Here is a 24,710-nt window from a genome sequence, read left to right as displayed (position 1 = left end):
AAATTCCATGAACTTAAAGGAACAAAGAGAAGTGTACGCTTTCCTCTCCCTATGATCCTCTCCAAATCCCTCCATCCAAACGACGTGTAAATGACCAGGCTCCTTACCAGAAAAGTAGGCAACTAATATCCGATAATTACCAAGATCGTGAAATGCCCAAGCAAGTGATCTCCAACAAGGAAATGGAAGAGAACTTCATATCAGAATCAGACCATGTTGATAAGCAATATGCATATGACACGCGCTGACACAAAGTAGCACCGGAGAGGTAGCCGTTCACAAGCTCAACTCATTTAGTTCAACCACTAAGGAAATGATTGGAAACAGAATCAGCGTTTTGGGTATTACGATTCCATGTCGTTTCCATCCAAATCATACCAAATACCATTTTGGATACTTGCATTGAAACCGAGAGATATACTTCAGTACTCTTCCTAACCTAATCATCATGCCCAAACAATTCTTGAATCTTGCTCTGGGAAATTTCAGACTTACTTCTTACCGCAACCTATTCATACGAAAACATCAGCAAAGGTTAGGGCTTTATCTAACTCCACCACGGCCAACAATCATCATAGCATCCCCAGTCACAAAACACAAGCATTATAATACGAATGCAATGATTATCGATTATTTCGCACCAAGGCACATCGAATTGAGGACTGAAAATCTTCATCCATCGGATTAAATCATTCATCATTCAATTGCTCAAAGGCTGTCCCTAAAATCATACACTTTCAAGAAGCTTAGCTGATGATCAAGGAGCCGAATCAAAGGTTGCTGGAAGACCCAGGGACCACAAAATCGATCACAATGACCCCGTCCAGGTACTCCCGGACCTTCTCCTTGCGGGATTCCACGAGCTCCTTGTTCGACTCCGCTGCCTCCATCTCCGCGACTCCCTTGAACACGGCGAGGGACGCGACGGAGAAACCCTTGGCCCTGGCAGGGGAGAAGTTCTCCCCACAGGTGAGCTGCTCGACTGCAGCCGGGCCATCCTTGATCCCCCGTATCACGCCGAGGACCTCATCCTTGACGGCGTCCCCGAGATCCTCCTTCAATTTGAGGAAGCTGACCTTGAGGGCAGACTCCGGGGGCGGGGCGAGGGGGCCGGAGAAGCCATCGGCGATCCAATCGACGGCCATGATGTCCTCGCAGATGGGGAGACCGGTCTCGCGGACGACGCGGAGGTGTTCCGGGTGGGCGGAGTAGGCGCTGAGGTCGTCCTTGGTGGAGTAGCGGCTGTGGAGCATGTGGGTGAAGGAGAAGAGGGATGAAGCGGAGCGGAGGACGGGGCCGGCGGTGAGGTAAAGGACCTGGTCGAGGGAGTTGAGGCCGTTGAGGCCGCTCATCATGGCGTTGACCTTGGACTGCTCCGTCCCCTCCCTCACCTTGAAGAGGACGATGTGCTCGATGACTTGCTGGGGGAAGGCAGAGGACGACGACATCCTCGGGGAGGAGGAGTAGGGATTCCTGAAGGTGAGGGAAGCGCGCTTGGCAGGTTGGGAAGTGGTTGAGAGTGGGGAGAGGAGAGGGAAAGTATGTGGACGGAGCCGGAGGCTAAGGCTAAGCATCATCGGCCGATGCCGTCGAATGTGGTCAAGACAGACTGTGTAAGTCAACTGCGGCTGTGCGTGCGTGCGTGCGTGTTTGCGTGTGGTGAGGTTGAGACTCAAACGATTGCTGATGGTGACGTTTATATTCCATCTAATGGGCTGAAAAAGAGCCCATGGGCCATCAAAATGGGCTGAAATTGAAGCTCGTTTGGATTCAAGGACAATTGATTTTAACTTTAACTTTAACTCAACACACTACACAACAAAAATACATATTTTCCAATTCAAAAATTTTAACTTTAACTTTAACTCAACATACTACACGACAAAAATACACGTTTCCCAAGTCAAATTTATAATTACATCTCATTTGTCCTTTTACACAATCAAAATCAAAATCAAAATCAAAATCAAAATCAAAATCAAAGTAACTTAACATCCCAGCAATCCCAAACCCGTCGAGATCTCGGTGGCACCCGCCTGATCCCCGAGAAGCATAGAACCCGGCATTCCGGCTGAAGCTCACTGGACGGGCTGCCAAGGTGGGTGTTGTCTTCTCCTGTGCTGTGGCACACACTGTTATTAGTACTATTCGAAAGCCCTCCGTCTAGTCGGAACTGTTACGGAAACCATGTTCGAGCGTCAACATGTCCATGTGTTTGCAGCATGATCTTTTTTTTCCTCTATTGTGGTTCATTTCTGAGGTTCACTTATGTTATCAAATCTGGTCACTTGTCAAAGCGATTTGTTTCATCCCATTTCTTGGATCAGCTTACAAAAGAAGGCGTGCTCCTACTACCAATAATCACCACAGAACAATGGCCCCCCTCGAACCTGTGAAACCGAATCCGATCTCTCACGAGTACAACCCTCCTCAGCATCCTCGAAACCAACTTCATCCACTCATGGCAGTCGCAGCAGATCCGGAGGTTCTTGAAAAACGTAACTTCTGTTCCCGGTGCGGTTTTCAGTATCACGTAGGCTAGCACAGTGAGAAGCCAGTTTCTCACTGTGCCACACCAAATTTCCTTCCTTTTCTTCCTCGGAGATGTCTATCAGAACCAGTTCTGCTGAAGAGACATATCCCGACAACTTAGCGCTATTCATTAGCCCGTCCAACACTCTCCGTATTGCTTTCTCTTCAGGGTGAGACGTGTCGCCTGATTTGAAATGGTGAATGGAACCTCTTACTTCGACCCAACTTTTCCTTCGGCTCTTATGAATACCTTTCCATCTCATCGAGTCTCTTACTATCTCCGCTTTATCCCATCTTGTAAAAGAGCAGCAAGAATTCGATATCAGGACAAGATCCGCACTGTTGATATTCGAAATATTAGCGAGAGCAACTTCACCGAGATCAGGCCTTTTATGGACCCTGCAAGTGCTGAGAAGGGCCCTCCATATCACGACATCAGGCTTCATTGGCATTCCCTTTATAATCTCAAGAGCCTCGTTAAGCAGCCCAGCCCTGCCAAATAAATCCACCATTGCTCTGTAGTGCACGAGTTGCGGATAAATCAAATAGCGATTCCTCATCAAGTTAAAGTACCTCCTACCCTCTTCAACCAAACCACAGTGGCTACACGCCGTTAATAACCCCACAAAGGTTATTGAATCAGGTAAAATGTTCTCGGACTCCATGTCTGAGAAAACCTCAAGAGCATCAGAAGCAAGCCCATGAGCCAAAAACCCATTCATTATCGCATTCCAAACGGACACATCACTCTTGGGAGAACTCTTGAATATTTCTCGAGCAGTTTGGATTCTGCCATATTTGGACTACATGTTGATGACTGCCCCGCTTAATATGGAATTTAATTCGATCTCTCTCTCTGAGACTTCCGATAGCTCTGGCAAGAAACCTGTGACTGATGCAACGAGCGGTAGTTCCAAGAAGAAAGTACATGTCGTTGAGGATGAACAAGTATTATCTCCTAATAGATTGGAAGCTTTAGTGGAAGAGGGGTTAAGCACAAATCTGAGGATGCATCAGTTACAGGGAAAGTTACTGAAGAAGAAGTCGTTATTCCTGACAGTCTAAGAAGAACTCGATCAGCAGCACAGGGAGTCTCTGAAGCAGTTCAGAAAGCCCAAGGAAGCAGGCAGGGAAGGAACAACGAGAAGGGTAGAGGTAAGGAATGTCCTTCCTCGTCAAATGATAATATCTAGTTGTAACGTTAGGGGCCTCAATTACCCCTTAAAACAGAGAGCCCTGAAGGCTTTCATGAATAATAACAAAGTAAGTGTGATGGGTGCTGGAAACTAGAGTTAAGAAACACAAAATGATTGATATTTTGAAGAAATGGGGCGACTGGAATCCTGACGACAACTATGCTTTTGCGGAGAATGGTAGGATTTGGGCTAAGGGAAGGATTGCTGTCTCTTTGAAGGTGTTGAAGAAGTCCGATCAGCTCATCCATTGTCACTTAGTGGTTGAGCAAAAAGTGGATATCTTCCTAACTTTTGTTTATGCCTCGAATCAACAGTAGGAGACAGTGAGGCTATGGCATGAGCTAAGGAGTATTAGTTGCTCTGTAAATAAACCTTGGGCTCTCATGGGAGACTTTAATGCAGTGAGAAGCCTTGAGGAAATCCACTTCCCCGATAGGATGGTTGATAAAGATACGGGGATGAAACAATTCGATGATTGCTTACATGCTCTAAAGCTGTCTGACCATCCTTCTTCTGGGAGTTACTTCACTTGGAGTAACAAAAAGACTATTGGGTTTCAAAAAAGAAAGCTAGATAGAATCATAGTTAACGAGGAATGGATATATAAGGATCTTCTCTTCTGTTGAATTCTTACATCCGGGGGTGTCTGATCATTGTTCGGCTCTTCTCAAGGTTTCCAAGCATGAAACCTCAGGTCCTAAGCCTTTCAAATTTTATAACTACCGGTACGATCATCCCAGTTTTTACAGGTAGTTTAGGAAGTTTAGGACTCAACTGATAAAAGCAATCCTATATTTATCTTAAAATTAAAAAACTGAAGGGGAAGCCGAAATCTTTATTCAGCTCGGACAAGGCCTTGGAAGGTGATTTGAAGCAATTACAGGATGAACTGAATTCTTTGCAAGCTGTTATCCTCTCGGGCAACGTGGATGAGGAACTTTTGATGGCAGAAAAAGAGAAGAAAAAGCAATTGATGGACGAGTTTGCAATGGAGGAAGCGACGTTAAGACAAAAATCTAGAATCCAATAGCTCTAGCTAGGAGATCAGAATAACTCGTTCTTTCACAAAACTGTGAAGATTAGGAATTCCAAGAACACTACTAGGCTTCCTTACACAAAAATCTAGAATCCAATAGCTCTAGCTAGGAGTCAAGCTCAGTAAGATCTCGGATATTAAATGCGAAGCTGTGAATTTCTTGCAGGGACTTCTAGGTTCTTTAGATGCTAATGTTCACTCTATTGTGGCTCGTCTTAGAGGAATCTTGCAACATTTTCTCAATGACTCTCAAAAAGAGCTTCTTGTTGCTCCGATTTGTTCTCATGAGATTAAGTCTACATTATTCTCATTGGCAGGAAACAAATCTCCGAGCCCTGATGGATATACCTTCCAATTTTTTGAAGTCTCGTGGTAGATGATTGGTGATTCTGTGCTCGAGGCTATCCATCACTTCTTCAACTTTGGACACCTTCTGCGACAGGTCAACTCTACTATCCTCACACTTGTTCCAAAAAAGGTTAACTCTGAGCATATGAAAGATTTTCGTCCTTTCTCCTGTTGCAATACTCTTTATAAATGCATCGCTAAGGTCTTAGCTAATAGGATGAAGGTTGTCTTCCCTAATCTTATTAGCAAAAACCAAAGTGCATTCATTAAAACTAGAAGGATTTCTGATAATATTTTATTAGCTCATGAGTTGATAAGAAATTACCATAAACCTGGTATTTCTCCGAGGTGTACTGTAAATATAGACTTGATGAAAGCTTTTGACTCTCTAGATTGGAACTTAGTTGCTTCTGGATTTCTTGCTTTATATGTGGATTCGATTCGAGTTTGCATAACCTCCCCTTAGTTTTCTATTGCTGTTAATGGTTCACTAGCCGAGTATTTCAAAGGTGCAAAAGGTGTGAGATAGGGAGACCCATTATCTCCGTATTTATTTGTTCTTGCGATGGAGGTATTCTCCTAACTCTTGAACGATGATGCCGTCACAGGGAAAATGGGATATCATCCACGTTGCAAGGGTGTTCAACAGACTCATCTATGTTTCGCTGACAATCTCCTTACATTCATCGATGGCTCTATTTCTTCTTTTGAAGCTCTGATGCAAGTTCTAGAGAACTTCTATTCTTTGTCTAGTTTGAAGTTAAATGCAGAAAAAACCAGTTGTTTTGTGCCGGTTTAAGCGAATCTCAAGTGGAGGAGCTTCTATTGATGACTGAATTCAAAAAAGGCACCCTCCCAGTAAGATATCTCGGTCTTCCCCTTATTTATGGACACCTCTCTACTAAGGACTGTGAATCATTGACTGATAAGATTACTAGCAAAATCAGAAGTTGGTCCTCCAGATATTTGTCACACTCCGGGCGTCTCCAACTCTTCAACTTCGTTTTATTCAGTACGGCGAACTTTCAGTGTGCTAACTTTATTCTTCCCAAGAAAGTAATCAAAACGGTACAACAAAAGTGTTATGCTTTTCTCTGGAAAGGTACTAAAGGTTCTGCAATAGGTGCAAAGGTAAGCTGGCTTGACATTTGCCTTCCTAAATTTGAGGGGGACTTAGGCATTAAAGAGTCAGAACTTTGGAACTCTACTTGCGTATTGAGAAATATTTGGTTGATCCTTGTAAGTTCTGGTTCACTTTGGGTTGCTTGGGTATAAAAGTTTCTTTTGAAAAAGAGAAGCATGTCTGTTAAATCCCTCTAGATCTAGCTCCTGGAGTTGGAGGAAGATCTTGGAACTTCATGAATTAGCCAGATCTTTTATAAGCCACAGAGTAAGGGATGAACAAAGCATATATGTATGGTCTAATAAATGGATGTTTGTTGCCCACTTATTGATTTTTGCGATAGAGATGCCCAATCTTTTCCCCCTATTGGCCTTCTCGAGAAAGTCAATCATATTTTCAAAGAGGGCGTATAGAGTTGGCCGAGATCCAGTGGTTTATAAGCCGGAGCTTTACAAAACTTAACTTCTCAAGATGTTCAATATGCTAGCTCTGATATTGTGCTTTGGAATTCTCGTCCTCATTTTGTTACGGCTCGAGTTTGGCTTGATTTAAGGCCGAGGAAGCCAAGAGTTCCTTGGTACAAACTTATATGGTTCTTGGGAAATATCCCACGTGTATCTTTCATCTCTTGGCTTGCATTCTTAGATACTACGAAATCTAGATTGTTGTCTTAGGGGTGCTTTGAGGAATCATATTTTTGTGAATTCTGTAATACTGAAGTGGAAATTCATGACCACCTTTTCTTCTCATGTACTATCATTGGAGAAGTTTGGGCTAGTGTCCAACATAAATAGGAGCTAGTTCGCTCGACGGGTGATTGAACTTTTGAGCTAAATTCTGCTACTTCTTGGAAGGGAAGAACACTGAACACAATTATCAAAAAGTTATGTTGGACTTGTTACATTTATATAATACGGAATGAGAGGAATTCTAGGGTTTTTAAGGCAAGAAGATGGATCATAAAGCCTTGGTTCCTCAGATTATAGAGATGGTTCGTCTAAGAGCAATTTCACTGCCTAACTTTACTCACAAAGTCAGATCGTGCTATTTAGTCTCTAATTTTGGTTTTCATGACCTAATGTAATTAGTAAAGCACTTTATTGACTTGTGCTCTGTATATTTTGATCCTTGAAGTATTAATGAAATTGCAATCACCCAAATATATAGCAACGAGGATTTGTTTGGGATGATCGAATTACACCAAAACGTTATTGTAAAATATATAATATTGTTTTTCAATGAAAGGAAAAATTATCCAATAAAATAAATTTGTACTGATACGAAGAAGTAACTTGATTTGCATTAGATATCATCGTCATAAGATATTAAAAAAAATCAAAACATATCGATCATGATAGAAATTAGTCATAACAATGTGTAGAAAGAAAAGAATAAAAAAACTATTATATAAAATGATTTTTTGTTTAATTTATAGAACATTCAGTTCAGTACATTAAATTTAGTAAAATGTTTCATTTTTTGAAAAAAAAATTAAGTTGTTGAGATGACATTTAATTTTTTCAAAAAAAATTTAATTATGTCCTTAAAAACAAATAATATAGATAAATATCTAAAATTCATTAAATTGAACGCATAAAAAATTTGAAAAAATTCGCGGAAATTTTTCGGCAAAAAAAAAATCGTTCAACTTCAATCAATAAATATGTAAATTTTTTCTTAATTTATTAGATCCTATTCTCAAAAGGTCATGAAACGTCGAGTTGAAGATTCACAATTTGTGTTATTGCTATTATATGGCGCAATTATAATCATGCTACTTGGTTTTTTATATGCCATAATTGATAGATAAAAGAATTACATTTATACATTTATTACCGAAAACTATTTGGCCAAATTTGCTCGTCAGAATAGATAATCCCCTCATGTTTCGATCATTTCATTAATCACGTGAAACTTATGGAAAGGTAAATTAAAGAAAAAAGGAAAAATAAACTTTAAAAATAATATAGACAGTGCTTCAAAATATTTTCCTTAACAGTTTTTTTTTTCTCTCATCGTGTTTAGTCAAAAACTATTTGGACACAGTGGGAATCCATACGAACATACTGCTATGGCTATTCAGTGAGCAAATATTTCATCAGCACATCCATGTCTTAAGACGGACGACAATGCATTGAAATCGATCTCGCAATTTAAATCAAAATGTTCACCTCCAACGACAAATCTCCTAGTGCAGCCCGTAGGGGGACAAGGTATTTCCTCAGCCGGAAAATTGACATGTATTACATCCTCATGTTCATTGATGATGCCCTTGTCTGCATGGACCAATGAATCCGAGCTAATCACCAGATCAATATCCGGAACCAAGAGGTCGTCAATGCCAAAATCAACAAGAAAGTCGATGTTTTTGTCATTTGGGCAATGAGAAGAGGATAGAGGGTTTCCGCTATGCGACAAAGGGACGTCTGAAAGCATTGCATGGCTTTGCTTCTTTTCGAGTGGTTGTGGCCGGAAGAGAACCTTTGTGCAACGTACTGCCTTGGTTCGAATCACTTGGTGTGCCTCTCCGGATACCATCGAGTTCGCCATCCTCAATCTACCTTGTCCTGATTCATTATCTGTTCGCATTCCGAACTTCTGTCTCTCTCTCTGTCCCCACCCTTTTTCTTAAATTCGTGTTCCAGTAATTCTTGATCTCGTTGTCTGTTCGCCCTGGCAATCTTGCAGCAATGAGAGCCCACCTGGAATTTTGGAAAAGCAACGCGCCATTTTCAATTTTTCATTCTATCAAACATTGTCCTCTCGCATATTTTGACAAACTTACTCGAGGAATGCCAATGTAAACCCTCATTAACCCTTAATAGTACTATAACTAACATGCTCGATCTGTTTCAAGAAGTATCAAACGTTATAGTACCTGTTGCCAAGGAGCTTATGCATTCTAAGTATGAGTTTTTCTTCTTCTTCGGAGATGTTCCCCCTTTTGATGTTCGGACTCAGATAATTCCCCATCGAAACCTGCAATTCTTCCCACAACGCTTCAACCCTACAAGAGAAATTTAAAAAGGATTGAATGACATGCAAATGTATATGGATAACACTTTTTATTTATATATGTGTCATCATAATAATTTAAAAAAAAAAAAAACATCTCGGGCAAGCCCTCAGAATCAATGCTGCCATTTTCTAGTGCGTAACTGAGCTAATAATCCTCTAAAACTTACGAGAATCAATCTACTTAAACCAATGTCATTGTTACCAGAGCACAAGAACGGAAACAAAAACTCTGAATGTCGTCGTTCCAACAACTAATCCAAACTGGTTAACACACGGAGATGAAAATTAAGGAAAGCAGGAATTTACCGGCTCGTTGTGGAAGGTCTCTCCATTGGCCTTCACCATGCGATTTGATGTAGTAGGTGAGGATCTCGTCTTCCTCAGCAGACCATGCTCCTCTATTCAGCCCTTCTTTAGCACAACATGGCCTTCTCATTCTCTCTCTCCCTCTCTCTTTCTTACCAGACAAGAGTTAGTTTGGACTCCGATAAGGAGGACCCAGCTGGATCGCGATCCTCGCATCGAACCCATAAGCTAATCATGCACAGAGATTCTCAGAAACATGGTTGCTTCGGCTTAAACTTCTTATCATTTATTTATACTCAAACCAAACCCATAGGCCATGCATATATTAACATTAATATATATGTATATATGTGTGTATGTTGGCTGTAATAAATGAAGTAGAGCGACTCATCCTGTCAAAAAAAATAAAAAAGGACAAAAAGAGATCCTACCGAAGAACAAAGTACTCTGGGTCAATCGTCAATGGCAGATTTATATGCTGGATATCCAATCAGTTTGGAATCCATTTGCTTGGACAAGCACGGCAATAATGAATATATACTAGATTAGTACATCGAGGAAATAGAGAGAAAGAATCAATAATGAGGTAAAAGATAGAAATGTTTGTATTTTCAGCATGGATCATTTAGTATTTAAAAGCTCAATGGACTCCATTAATCTTCATATTTTCCTACTGAAAAAGATTAATTTTCATATTTGAATTAGGTCGATCCACGAAAAAGTAAAATATTTCAATCATGAATTTTCTCCACTAACAAGATTTGAAATCGAAATCTTATTTAACTATGATGCTCATGCGTGATGCTGCGAGCTGAAAAATGTTTTCACCAATCTTTTGGTTTATTATTAGTTTATGTGATAATCAACATAAAATATAACTGAAACTAATGATAAAACCACTTATATGTATGAATTATGAACTCTTCATTGTTAGTAAATGATCCAAATTTTCTAAAAGATTATACTAATTAATATATAATACACTATTAAACTTATTTTTCCCTACCAATATTAGATTAAAATTTCAATATTTATAATTAGAAAATATGATCATAATATAATAGATTTTAAGTGGTTCCGCTAATTTGAAATAACAAACTTTACTTGAAGTACAAAGTTTGAAATTCTTTAACAGCATCATGTATTCAGGACGAAATCATAGGCTATTAACTGTACTTTTGCATTTCACTAGAAAAAGAATATGGCATTTTCATTTATTAAAATTTGTGCTGAAATGAAAAAAATTAAAAAGAAAACATATTCATATTCATATTCTAAATGGTGGTCGATCAGGCTTGATCACAATTTAATAGATTTTAAATGGCCAACTAATGTGACGTAACGAACTTTACTTGAAGTGTAGGTTCAAAATTCATTAAAAGCATCACATACTCACGACTCGAACTTTACTTGAAGTGTAGGTTCGAAATTCATTAAAAGCATCACATAGTTCCGGCAAAATCACAAGCTAATACTGTATCTTGTGTTTAACTGAAATAATCTTGGATTTCACCGAAGAAATGAAAAAAAATGTTGATATGAATTAACATTTTTTTTCCTAAATGGTGGTGTATGCACACTTGAACAAACTATATAATAGACTTTTAATGGCTAGCTAAAGTAATGTAACGAATTATATTTGAAGTGTAGGTCCAAAATTCATTAAAAGCATTTCACAGTCACGGTAAAATTACATTCTACTATTGTATCTTGCATTTAACCGAGAACAAGTTTAGCACATATCACCAAATAAAATAAAATAGTAGTCAATATAGTTTTTTTATTTTTATTTTTTTGGGAGGAAGGTGGAAGCTGAGGATGGGAAAAATAAACCCACTCACCCCTGCAATACCACGGACTTGTAATAATTATAGTTATATAAAATATACTATAATATAATAATTAAGGAGAAGTGGTATCAAATTATTGGTAAAATTTTTAATGTCTTTTCAACCAGTGAGAATTGATAAAAGTTTCTATTCTCACAATATTGCGACGCCATAATGCCTACGGGTCTCACAGCTCGATGATCCCTTACCCAAACAACATCGAGCCCTTTTTTTTTCTAACTTTATGGTTGAACCAATATCAAGTCCTAGCTATTATAATATTGCTCACATGCATCATGCGAGTTCTATTGTCAAGAAGCTAATATATTTGCATAATGTCGTCGAGAAATGGATCATCGACTTAGAATTCACGAATCTTGTGATCCATGAACTTTCCTTATAACTAAATTTTTTTTAAAAATGTGTATTATTGCTCACTGATAATTTAACTAGGCATGCCAATATAATAAAAAAATAAGAATATAAAATGTTTGCCTCAGATTATGTCTTTCTTTGAACATATACGTGAATCACAACTGGTGAATATTATTGGCTCTTGCGCGGTATCTATGATATTTCATAATTTCGCTTATATAGGAATTATAATGACGAGAAGCATGGAGAGCGTTCAATCTAGGGCCATGTCATAATGTCAAAAATTTTGAAAAACACACCTGACAGTCATTATAATGACTGACAAACATATACCAATGTATGTGACCCATATTTGGGTGTGACATAATGTATAGGATTCGTTCAATCTAGGGCTATGATATAGTGTATGAGAGTCGCATGCGACTCCAACAGATACCTAGCAATGATTGACATCTCTTAAGAAGCCTGTGAAGTGCCTAATTTTCCATTTTCGAGGTTTTGGTAAGTAGCAATTGATCTTCCTAGCTTTGGCTTTTTTCTTTAGGGATTTGCTTCTCATCATTATCACAATGAATAATGAAAATAAATCGGATTAATCGGGACCCAATGGCCTTCCGGATACCATACTTCACATCGAAAAACATTGATTATAAATTTAAAATCACAAGATAAAGTGAAATTAACTACATTTTTTGTGAACGAATATGACTTATAATATAAGGTTAGGATTTCATTTAGAACTTAGTTTAAGTTAATAGTTGTCTTTACAAGAAAATGTGATTTGGTCATTTACAAGATAAAACGATTGATGAATCTGAAACTTTGCCGTTGCGGCTTTTAAGCATATTTATTTTAGCAACTACGAATAGCATGAGGTTCTATATTTCATTATGTGATGTGAGAAAACATCAATTAGATTACAACACTCGAATAAATCATAAGAACATTGACTGCAAGCTATGAATTAGTACATTAAAAAGAAAAAAATTTACTACTTTATTTTCATCATATCATTATCAAAAAGAACTATTTAAAACCTTCATGACATGCATGAATAACGATACGACAAACAAAAATACTCGTAATTTGGTAAAAAGTACTAAATTTTTATTCTTTTATAGCCAAAGCTTAATTGGTATATGGAAAGAGAAATGCATTAACAGACAACTGAATAATGGACCAATCCTAGCTACATTAATCCAAGTAATTTGAATAATTCAGCTTTGAAATTTTGGGAGACGATACTGCATATTAGTTAATATCTTCCCAATTGTCTCGAATAAATTAAATTTAATTAATATATATAATCCTCTTTGTAATCAAATTTTCAAAGGATAACGCGGTGCCATCTATCCTTCAAGGAAGCCACACATGCATATGCATGCGTTTGCATGCATTTTACCTAATGGCCTACCTCTTCCTTTGGCTTTATACCTAACCTCTGACTATTGATGGAAATTTGAAAATTAGGAGACAAATGCCAGCATTCAAACATGTTAAAATTGAGGCTTATTAATGATCGTGACCTCAATGGTCAGAGATGGGATGCACCTCCCCATATGGCCCGTTATCTTTCTCAGTGCGTCCAAATTAATGAATTATTTTGCTTGACAATTGAAATAACTTAGCTAAAATCAAATAGTGGATAAAATAAGGTATGAAAATTCTACAGTAGGATAACTATGGCTCTTACTCCCTCACATCGGGGACATTTTCATGTCATTTCATAGTTAATATATGGAAGATGAATGAGGCATACATGGTACAATGGCACGTTTATAAATGTAATTAAAACCAACATAAATTGATTCGAGCAATTCGACGTTTCTTTTCCTTAAATAAGGTCTCGAATTTGAGTTTTATGAATGAAGAAAATCAATGTTGAGAGAGTTTTACCTCCTTAGTGAAACGATTCAATTCAAACTGGATTAGTCGGAGTCCGTTACACTTTTGATACCATAGTACACACAGAAAATATAATTAAATTAACTGTTTTTAGGAATTCACCCAAAAAATAGTATTGATTAGGAAAAATTGCATAGTCTAATATAACAATATTGAAATCTTAAAAGAAATTATTCTTTATTATTGCAATGTCCATTTTCTATGAATTTTATGAGAAATTTTGGGAAAAAACATTACGCTGTCCTCCTATGTATGTATTTTAACCTTAATTAGATAAAGGAACTCTAAGAAGGCACTGTTTTTATGTACATTCAGTTTTTCACTTCTGTCAATATTATTGAGCAATTTTATTCTCTCGGAAACCATAATTACACATAAGATTAACAGAATTCACCAAGAACGGACATCATGACTGCTAATGGACGATTTTTATCATTCCATACGCAGATAGACAATTATCAATATTCATCTCTTCACTTTGATAGATCACTTTCTAGAACACGGTTATTCACCAATCTCCGCCTACACGCAAATCTTTTGACAAGTTAATATACCGAATACTTCTGATTATAATTATTTTTTTATAGATATCACGATAGTAGTTATGTGAAAGATTCACAGATTTAAAACAATAAAATAGAAAATTTAATAAAATATTATAAAAATAATATCACCATAATCGAGAGGAATTGGCATGTATCAGTCAACTGTACTTTTCTTTCGTCCTCGGCCTTTCACTTTCTATCATTTCGAGGCCACTAAAATAATCCTCAGAGAAGCAACACATTTTTTTATCCCAAAAAAAACAAAAGTTGATTTTTGTTTGTTAATTTTGCGGCACTTTTCGATTTGTTTAACTAAGAACAAATCAAATCAAGTCCGTCAGATGAATGTTAAGCGAAGCTATTGTGTGTTAAAGATATATCATGTGACAATGTATTATTTAATACGTCGACTGGGAATTAACACATCTCATCGATGAAAGTTTCCTATCCCTTCAGATTTCTGAATTTTGAGATTCGGGTAAGGACTTGATTCCTTCAAGGGCTGTTATTGAGATGTGGAGGGACGCAAAAGTTCGATTCCGCCTCTCTTTAACAGTGAAATTCTCCTACCAGCTTCAAATTCCATGAACTTGAAGGAACAAAGAGTAAGTGTACGCTTTCCTCTCCCTATGATCCTCTCCAAATCTCTCCATCCAAACGACGTGTAAATGACCAGGCTCCTTACCAGAAAAGTAGACAACTAATATCTGATAATTGTCAAGATCATGAAACGCCCAAGCAAGTGATCTCCAACAAGGAAATGGAAGAGAACTTCATATCAGAATCAGACCATGTTGATAAGCAATATGCATATGACACGCGCTGACACAAAGTAGCACCGGAGAGGTAGCCGTTCACAGGCTCAACTCGTTCAGTTCAACCACTAAGGAAATGATTGGAAACAGAATCAGCGTTTTGGGTATTACCATTCCATCTCGTTTCCATCCAAATCATACCAAATACCATTTTGGTTACTTGCATTGAAACCGAGAGATATACTTCAGTACTCTTCCTAACCTAATCATCATGCCCAAACAATTCTTGAATCTTGCTCTGGGAAATTTCAGACTTACTTCTTACCGCAACCTATTCATACGAAAACATCGGCAAAGGTTAGGGCTTTATCTAACTCCACCACGGCCAACAATCATCATAGCATCCCCAGTCACAAAACACAAGCATTATAACACGAATGCAATGATTATCGATTATTTCGCACCAAGGCACATCGAATTGAGGACTGAAAATCTTCATCCATCGGATTAAATCATTCATCATTCAATTGCTCAAAGGCTGTCCCTAAAATCATACACTTTCAAGAAGCTTAGCTGATGATCAAGGAGCCGAATCAAAGGTTGCTGGAAGACCCAGGGACCACAAAATCGATCACAATGACCCCGTCCAGGTACTCCCGGACCTTCTCCTTGCAGGATTCCACAAGCTCCTTGTTCGACTCCGCTGCCTCCATCTCTGCGGCTCCCTTGAACACAGCAAGGGACGTGACGGAGAAACCCTTGGCCCTGGCAGGGGAGAAGTTCTCCCCACAGGTGAGCTACTCAACCGCGGTCGGGCCATCCTTGATCCCCCGGATCACGCCCAGGACCTCATCCTTGACGGCGTCCCCAAGATCCTCCTTCAATTTGAGGAAGCTGACCTTGAGGGCAGAACCCCAGGGCAGGGCGAGGGGGCCAGAGAAGCCATCGGTGACCCAATTGACGGCCATGATGTCCTCGCAGATGGTGAGCTGAAAAAGAGCTCATGGCCCATCACAATGGGCTGAAATTGAACATCCGGGCAATCCTGAACACATCAACCTCTCGGTAGCACCCACCAGATCCCTGAGAAGCATAGAATTCGATATGGTGCCTGGCATTCCGGATGAAGCTCGCTAGACGGGCTGCCAAGGTGGGTGTTGTCTTCTCCTGTGCTGTGGCACACACTGTTATTAGAACTATTCGAAAGCCCTCCGTCTAGTTGGAACTGATACGGAAACCATGTTAGAGTGTCAGCATGTCCATGTGTTTGCAGCATGATCCTGTTTTTCCTTTATTGTGGTTCTGCAGCATGATCCTGTTTTTCCTTTATTGTGGTTCATTTCTGAGGTTCACTTATGTTATCAAATCTGGTCACTTGTCAAAACGATTTGTTTCATGCCATTTCTTGGATCAGCTTACTTAAAAGAAGGCGTGCTCCTACTACCAATAATCACCACAGGAACAATGGCCCCCCTCGAACCTGTGAAACCGAATCCGATCTCTCACGAGTACAACCCTCCTCAGCATCCTCGAAACCAACTTCATCCACTCATGGCAGTCGCAGCAGATCCGGAGGTTCTTGAAAATTGTAACTTCTGTTCCCGGGGTGGTTTTCAGTAGCACGTAGGCTAGCGCCAGTTTCTCACTGTGCCACACCAAATTTCCTTCCTTTTCTTCCTCGGAGACGTCCATCAGAACCATCTCTGCTGAAGAGACATATCCCAACAACTTAGCACTATTCATTAGCCCGTCCAACAGTCTCTGTATTGCTTTCGCTTCAGGGTGAGACGTGTCACCTGATTTGAAATGGTGAATGGAACCTCTTACTTCGACCCAACTTTTCCCTCGGCTCTTATGAATACCTTTCCTTCTCATCGAGTCTCTTACTATCTCCGCTTTATCCCATCTTTTCAAAGAGCAGTAAGTATTCGACATCAGGACAAGATCCCCACTGTTGATATTCGAAATATTAGCAAGAGCAACTTCACCGAGATCAGGCCTTTTATGGAACCTGCAAGCGCTGAGAAGGGCCCTCCATATCACGACATCGGGCTCCATTGGCATTCCCTTTATAATCTCAAGAGCCTCGTTAAGCAGCCCAGCCCTGCCAAATAAATCGACCATTGCTCCGTAGTGCACGAGTTGCGGATAAATCAAGTAGCGATTCCTCATCAAGTTAAAGTACCTCCTACCCTCTTCAACCAAACCACAGTGGCTACACGCCGTTAATAACCCCACAAAGGTTATTGAATCAGGTAAAATATTCTCTGACTCCATGTCTGAGAAAACCTCAAGAGCATCCGAAGCGAGCCCATGAGCTGAGAGCCCATTGATTATCGCATTCCAAACAGACACATCACTCTTGGGAGAACTCTTGAATATTTCTCGTGCAGTGTGGATTCTGCCACATTTGGAGTACATGTTGATGACTGCCCCGCTCAATATGGAATTTAATTCGATCTTTCTCTCAGTCATCAGTCTATGAACCCATAGAGAATGACTGACCATACCAAGGTGTGCACAGGTGGAGATAACAGATGCAAAAGTATACTCATCGGGCTCAATATTCGAGTCCAACATCTTCTTGAAATAGACAATCGCAACGTCATATCGGCCATCCTTCACAAGACAGCTAATCATGGAGTTCCACGACACGGCATCTCGAACTGTCATGCCACAGAAGACCTTCTCCGCAATATCACATTCTCCAGCTGTTGTTAAAGTTCTGATAATTAAGTTGAAGGTCACCAAAGTGCTAGGCTGAGATCGAGTTGAGATCTCATGGAGAAGCTGGTGGGCTAGATGGAGGTGATGACAGCGGATGTATGTTGATAACAGGGAGGCCAGAAGAGTTGGGTGGGTCCCGTACCCACATTGGAGGATTTTCGCATGGGTTTTGGTGGCAGTTCTGAGATCAAAGGAGGCTTTGGATGATTCAAGAGCATGAAGAAGCGCTCGTTCATCTGGAACAATACAATGAGAGACGAGTCATTCGGTTATGATGTAATACAATGAGAAGAATAATCTAAAGAAAGGAAATGGAATCGAATAAAACTCTTTACCTGAAAACCCTGAAGAGTGAAAGTAAGAAACCTGAGAAGGAATACATCTGGGAATGCGAAACAAAGCGTTCCCCAAAAGAAACTCTTGAGTCTTCTCCCATCTGTGCATCCTCTAATTAAGTTAACTGGTACAAACAATCCGGTCAGGATGTTCAACCTACAAGAAGATACAATAGTAGGAATGAGTCACATCATGATTCTGAAGAAACCGATAACAGAACTGCAGATTCGATGAAAATATTTCCCAGTTTTCAATGGTGAAGGGAGGCTCAGAGCAGAAACAACAAAAACTGTACAGCAAGAGATCAACCTCATCAGCAGCCCTAAAGAATATGCAAAATGAGCCAAATTACAGAGATCTATCGTACAATATCCCTCGAATATTCATACAATAAAGAGAGTGTGATCGTAGTATTTCCCAACTGATAGAAAAACTAGCGTTGAAGCCCACCACAGTCCCGACATCCGTCAACGTGCGGCTTCCATTGAGGAATTTCCACAAACAGGTGGAATGCGTGAGAATCAAGTCTTATGCCACTTATTCAATCAGATAGAAACCAAAGCAACCCTTCCAATGACCACATCGAGACACAATTCTATGTTCGAGAATCTCTTATACACCAAGAACAACGAAAGATCGGGAAATTGCCAGATGACAAGAAGGCATCAATCACCAGTCGAATTGTACACTTGCGACGAGCACTCGAAGCTAGAACGGGCCAACCGATATAAGTCGGATGGGGAAATAGGTATCAAGGGATCATCCCCGACAACAATACGAAGAGAACCTCGCCCGTTCAGGCGGGAAAATAATTCCCGCAAATATTCCAACCGTTAGGAATTTCATTTTCTTCCGGGAACGGTCAAGAATTCATAAATGGGTAATTGCCCGTTCTAGTCCCTGTACTTCAGTGTTTGGCCGAATTTAGTCCCTCCTACTTTCGATATTACCCTTCTTTAATCTTTATGCCAGTTTAACTTTAAAAATTTTTTTCAACTTAACAACACTTATTTTCAATTTAAAAATGCAATTATTATTTTTTTTAAAAAAAAATTTAACTATACAATTCAATTTTTAATAATAAATTCTCTCAAATATTCATTATTTTTTCAATAATTCAACAACACAATCATTACTTTCTCTCAACTATTCATTACTTTTTCATATTTTGTCTCGTAATTCAACAACACAATCATTACAAACTAATTAAAATCAAAACTCAATTCAATTCAATTCTAATACCAAATACAAGGTCATTTTATCAACCATGTCAATGAAATTGCAAATTTTCTCGACATGTGCTTTAATATTTGAAAATTCAATGGACATTGACTAATTTAATCCGAACCGAATTAATTCACTAAAGGGTAAAAAATTTTCAATCATATATTTTTTTCATTCACAAGACTCAAAAGCAATTCCTTACTAAAGAAATAAGCACCGAATTGCTTGAATCAGCACATGTTGATAATTGACATCGCAAGTTAAATTATTAACCTCCTTAAAATTGTTATTATTTATCCGTAGATTAAATGGAGCAAAAGTTCAAGAAAAACTAAAAAGTCAGTAATAAAAACAAAGAGAGAAGGACAACAGTAGAATTTATCTTCTTCCTCGTCACCTAAAGATATCTCCAAAGAGAACCCCTTTACAAAATAAGTCAATAAGACCTACTTATTAACAAAACCCACCGGGTCAAAGTTAGCTACACTCTGAGCCAAATTTGACTCGACCCCCATTTATTTGATTGAATATATCCATTTATTAGGTTCACCAAAAAAATATATCCATTTATCGAAATGTATTAATTCATGTGGTTCACGATTACAAGAGTTAGATCTCTTAATTGGAGAATCATGCTCAAACATGAATTAGTTAGAGTTGATTGAACTTCTAAATATCAAGTAGTGCATAACAAAAAATATATACATTTATACGCAGTATCTCTAGTCAACAAGAAATAGATACAATCAATTAAAGAAAATCGGTCCATTTTTTGAAAATGACCCAACTTACGTCTTCTCATTTTTAAATTGAATCGGGAATACTAGAAAATATCTTCTAGAATATCTTCGAGGACACGACGAACCAAGGACCATTAACTTCGAGCGAGACAACAAAGGCGGAAGTGAACATCATATGCATAAGAGATGCAAAACCATGTGAGAAGAGAGATTACCGCGTGACCGGGTATACGGTCCAACGATCTACCAATCACACTGTACAAACATGAAGAGCGTCCGGACCCCACATGATCTACATGAGCACCCTTACCCCCTGCCCCCCACCACCAAAGCCAAAATCCCTCTCAAATTTCATAGTAATAATCTTTCCATATACTTTCAGCAGAGAGGTCAGAAAAGCGTGACTCTCTCTCTTTCTCTCTCTGCCCCACACCCACACACTGCAAAGGTTTCTCTCACTAGAATTTCCATCGCAGAGGAGTAAAGAAGCAGAAGCTCTGTTCCCGTTCCTGATTCGATTCAGCCGACGAGACTTTCTACTCAATTCTCTGTCCCTTGTCCTCTCTCCATCGGTCTTCTCACCCATCGTTGCCATGTTCAGCATTTTCAAGGTACGATGCCAAACACATACATGAGCTCTGTTTTCACAAATATGCATATGGAATGGAAAATAGAGCATCCTTGGTTGGTCATCTGCTTTGGATTTTTTGGGAATGTTTTTACGCTGTGATTTCAGTCAACAGTGATGTCTCTTCAATGGCGCCGGAAATGGGCTTATCCTCAAGGCATCGTTGACTAGAAATGTTTCCCTTGTCTGTCTGTGATTCTTCTTTTGGACGCCAAACTTTAGGTGGGCATTTTCCCAGAGTACGATAAAAAGGTTTCCTTTTTATGGAAACGGGAATCTGCTTTTCCTCGTCATAAATGATATCATAATAATGATAGAAATCGATCAGTGTATTTATTAACCCTCTCTCCCTCTCCCTAGATGCCATTGCCATGCGTAGCGGGCAGCACTTGATCTGGGCAATATCAGGGTCTTGTCTTTCTTTCTGAACAAACCAAAAAGAAAATCTCTTTTCAGCCAATTTCAGAGCTGCCCATCTTTCTACATCTTCTCTATCCATGGAGTCTTTGATTTGATTAAAGTGGTCAGGGCTTATCACAGATTAGATTGTTCTTGGTATGTGTCTCAGCTTTTGCTCTTGGTTTCTTTTCCTCAATCCTCCTCCTCCTCTTCTTCTTCTTCTTCTTCCTCTCTTCCATTTCCTAATGGGTGAAGAACTTCTGTCGATGTTTTCTTGGTTTTCCTCTTCCGGAAGATATGAAAAAAGTGTTGAATTTTCTGCTTGGACAACATGAGGATCCCTTTTCTGTTTTCTGAAAGCATAAGAATGTTTTTTCCCGAGCAGGTCACCGGCGCAAGGAACAGGAAGCTGAAAGCATTTGCGTAAACTAAGTGGCTGAAGTTGTTTAGGTAAGGAAATCGGTCTAGTTTTCCGGAAAATGTTGAATGCGATTGAATTCTTCGCTGACTCTTTCGGTTTTCTGAAAAATGACGCAAGAAAGCAAAGCTACCGGAAAAATTGTTGTAAAAATGGGGGTAAAGTAGCCGTAAATCTTATTGGTCTTTTTTTCTTATGCAGGCGGGGGTTGTGCTTCAATAGGGAAGAAGATCGATGGAGGGAGAGACACTGTCATCGGGGCTCAGGAACGGCAGGGCACAAGTAGACGGGAGGATTCTGCAGACGTTTCAGAGGAACTTTGCGCAGGTCCAGAGTCTGTTGGACCAGAACAGGCTGCTCATCAACGAGATAAACCAGAACCACGAGTCGAGGATTCCCGACAACCTCAGCAGGAATGTAGGCCTGATCCGTGAGCTCAACAACAACATCAGGAGGGTCGTGGATTTGTATGCCGATCTGTCGGGGAACTTCTCCAGGTTCATGGACGTGCCTAACTCCTCAGAGGAAAACAACTCGATCGGCACACTGAGATTAGACAGCAGAACCGGGCAGAAAAGGTATAGGACCTGATAGGAAGAACTTTCGGTGGTACTTCTAATCGGTTTCCCCTGATGAAGGAAGGAAGATTCTGACTCTCGCTGATGCACATCAAGGTCGTGGAATCGTAGATTGCTAGATATTGTATTAGCTCAGCGACGAAATAATCATCCAGGATTAATCCGCATTTGTAGCTAGCTGAGCTTGGATCTAATAGAACTGTGATCTTCCATTTCCATTATCGGTTTTCAGTGCTGATAAATATTCTTTCTCGTCAAGAAGTGGGAAATCAAATCGCATAGCCATGGACTTCTGGGTTTTCCTTTCACCTTGTCATCAGTTCGGACTGTAGGCCACATCGATCATATCATATCACTAAGCAGTTACGATTGGCTCGATGCAAGCAAGAGAATCTTCTTTACACTTACTTGAAATCGAAACTATTGTAATCTTTTTCCTTTCTGGCAGCGGAATTTTCCCGTCCTCTCTTCTCGATACCTCTCCTCGATCTGCTTCTTGGAATCAACTAAAGCCAAGGAGATTTTTCTTGCTACACGTTAAACAGAGAACTGAAGTCTTTGGCCCTAAGCATAGGAATAATTGTCCACATACGACAAGAATCTCTAACACGCAAACAATACTATAAAGAGGAAATTATCTTCAATCAACATAAATGTAAAGTACCACTGGGTTTATAAGAGTGGGCACGGTTCATCATCTTCAATCTAAGACTTGGAAATAGACAACAGTTTAACACCTAAGATGAGCTTGGAACAACCGTAATCGGTATCAATACAATAGGAGGAGGAAAAGGCATTTATCTCATCCTAGTAATCGAGGGAGGACAAATGAGATGCCCTGCGTGTGTGATTCCTGGAACTGTGCTTTTGTGGAGAATTGAAGCATGTTATGTACTTTGCATAAAACTCTGTGTCTGGTAGAGAAAGATGCTCTGAAGCAATGACAGGGAGGGGGAAAGAAAGCAGCTTTTGACAAAACTTTATGGTTCCCTATCAGACACCACCAAAGTAGCAGAATCTCAGATTGGAGATGATGGGCCTTTTTGACCAGCGTCCACTTTTTCATGTCCTCTATGTCCGAACCAATAAGGAAAATTATAGAAAAAAAAATCTAAAATAAAAGTAAAATAACACTGTAGAATTACCACAAAATTTGAACAGTAAGCAGCTTTAACTACCGCAAGAAGAAGAATACAAATACGAATATGAAGAAGCGCACTTGTTGGCAAAAAAAAATAACTTTTAATACTCGATTTTCTAAAATCGTGAAAACAATATCTTCCACAATTTTTACCCACCGAAAGAAAATAACACTATAGAATTGGCTTGATGTTTAAAATAATGATTTTCTTAATAAAATTTTAAATTGAGTCAACTAAAAATATATAGGATAATACTCCCGATCCCGTGACTTGCAATGTGTTTATATGGATCGTGGAGATTAATTAGGCAAGTTCGAGCACCCTTTGTTTTTTTTTTTTGGCGTATTATCCATTAACAAACGCTCTCCTTTAAAACCAGTATGTTTGAATCTAATTCTTATCAAACGGGACATAAAGTGTCCATCTGTTTTTCTTTCGTATTCATTTACAGGACTCGTATGTCTGTTATGTAACTTAAAAATAGAAAAGAAAAATATAAAAAAGGAAAAAGAATCTGTAAGAAAGTTTTTCTCAAATGATGCAGTTTGGAGATGAAGACAGACGGGTGCCCGGAACAGTGACATCAAACAATATGACAAAAACAGTTGTTATGGAGGGACTACGTTAGTGGTGTCTTGGTCGAATATTAGGCAGACTTCATCCCGTGGTGCTTGTGCTAAAGCAAGGTTTAGTGTGTATATTGCATCTAAAATATTTGGTGAATTTTATCATCTTAAATATTTTTGATATGGATGTCACTCCTGAATAATATATTAGTTGATGAGCGGGGAAGAACTGCATTTTTAATTCTATTACGCCTTAATTATGCATAGACACTAAATGGATCATATTATATTTTCCGGTTGATTGCATGTTTCTATTTCGAATTAAAGAATATTTTCCTTATGTTTGTTTGAATATTAAAGTTTATTTAGTAAAATAAAACTTGATATATATATATATATATTACTCGTAATACTAAATAAAATAAAATTTTTTCATCTTTACGAGCTAATTGATGATGATTTAGTCATTTAGCAAATAAAGTTTCGTTTATCATGTCATTACTTGATAGTCTCAAGCTTGAATCTAGTCGGAATGGAGCGACCAAAATTTTCATGAAATCAAATGATTTTTTAATATAAATGACCTATGTGAACCAGTTCAAATATAATATAGGATTTAACAAACCATAGCTCTAACCATTATATCTTAAAAAGAAAAATATTGTACTATGTTTTATTTTGTCCACGATTGGGGACCATCTACAACCTAATTGGGTAACACGCAAACTTAACGTGGCCTTATTCTCGAACTCATGATATGATTCGTTAAAGCAGTTCCCTCCTCACTACTAGTCGATTTTCTTGACCGAACTGCCAGTTGGTGGATCACTTCTTCCTGCCACCAAGACAAAGTTCGTATAGATTTGGATAACTTATTCCAATAGACCATCCAAAATGTCGTACCGATCCATATAAAACTTGCTAAAAATTTTAAATTGTATTTTTTCCTATTAATTAAACTAAAATAAAAATCCTTATCATAAT

At 38.9% G+C, this 24,710-nt stretch overlaps 4 protein-coding genes and 1 pseudogene across 4 annotated transcripts; 1 reads left to right on the top strand and 4 right to left on the bottom strand.

The window, feature by feature from the left end:
- Positions 1–587: 587 nt before the first annotated feature.
- On the bottom strand, positions 588–1,672 carry LOC116189423 (stress-response A/B barrel domain-containing protein UP3). Its single transcript, XM_031519080.1, has one exon. It carries the CDS (start codon positions 1,575–1,577, stop codon positions 771–773), a length of 807 nt encoding a protein of 268 aa, XP_031374940.1. The 5' UTR covers positions 1,578–1,672; the 3' UTR covers positions 588–770.
- A 324-nt stretch (positions 1,673–1,996) lies between these two features.
- LOC116187880 lies at positions 1,997–3,545 on the bottom strand (annotated as a pseudogene).
- A 5,265-nt stretch (positions 3,546–8,810) lies between these two features.
- LOC116187879 (transcription factor MYB1-like) lies at positions 8,811–9,991 on the bottom strand. Its single transcript, XM_031516876.1, is given in 4 exon segments — positions 8,811–8,937; positions 9,114–9,204; positions 9,207–9,242; positions 9,560–9,991. Coding segments are annotated over 4 exon segments (384 nt in total). The 5' UTR covers positions 9,690–9,991.
- Positions 9,992–15,446: 5,455 nt separating this feature from the next.
- Positions 15,447–18,896, bottom strand: LOC116189096 (pentatricopeptide repeat-containing protein At5g50990-like). Its single transcript, XM_031518627.1, has 3 exons — positions 18,705–18,896; positions 18,031–18,187; positions 15,447–17,931 (listed from the first exon to the last, which is right to left on the bottom strand). Exons 2-3 carry the CDS (start codon positions 18,137–18,139, stop codon positions 16,409–16,411), a joined length of 1,632 nt encoding a protein of 543 aa, XP_031374487.1. The 5' UTR covers positions 18,140–18,187; positions 18,705–18,896; the 3' UTR covers positions 15,447–16,408.
- A 2,778-nt stretch (positions 18,897–21,674) lies between these two features.
- On the top strand, positions 21,675–22,031 carry LOC116187878 (protein ELF4-LIKE 3-like). Its single transcript, XM_031516875.1, has one exon. The coding sequence runs from the start codon at positions 21,675–21,677 to the stop codon at positions 22,029–22,031; it is 357 nt and encodes a 118-aa protein (XP_031372735.1).
- The last annotated feature ends 2,679 nt before the right edge of the window (positions 22,032–24,710 follow it).

The sequence above is a fragment of the Punica granatum genome, chromosome 8 (assembly GCF_007655135.1).
Source record: "Punica granatum isolate Tunisia-2019 chromosome 8, ASM765513v2, whole genome shotgun sequence".
Classification (NCBI taxonomy): domain Eukaryota; kingdom Viridiplantae; phylum Streptophyta; class Magnoliopsida; order Myrtales; family Lythraceae; genus Punica; species Punica granatum.
Note: the sequence above shows the minus strand (reverse complement) of the source record. Positions and strands in the feature narration are given on the sequence as shown.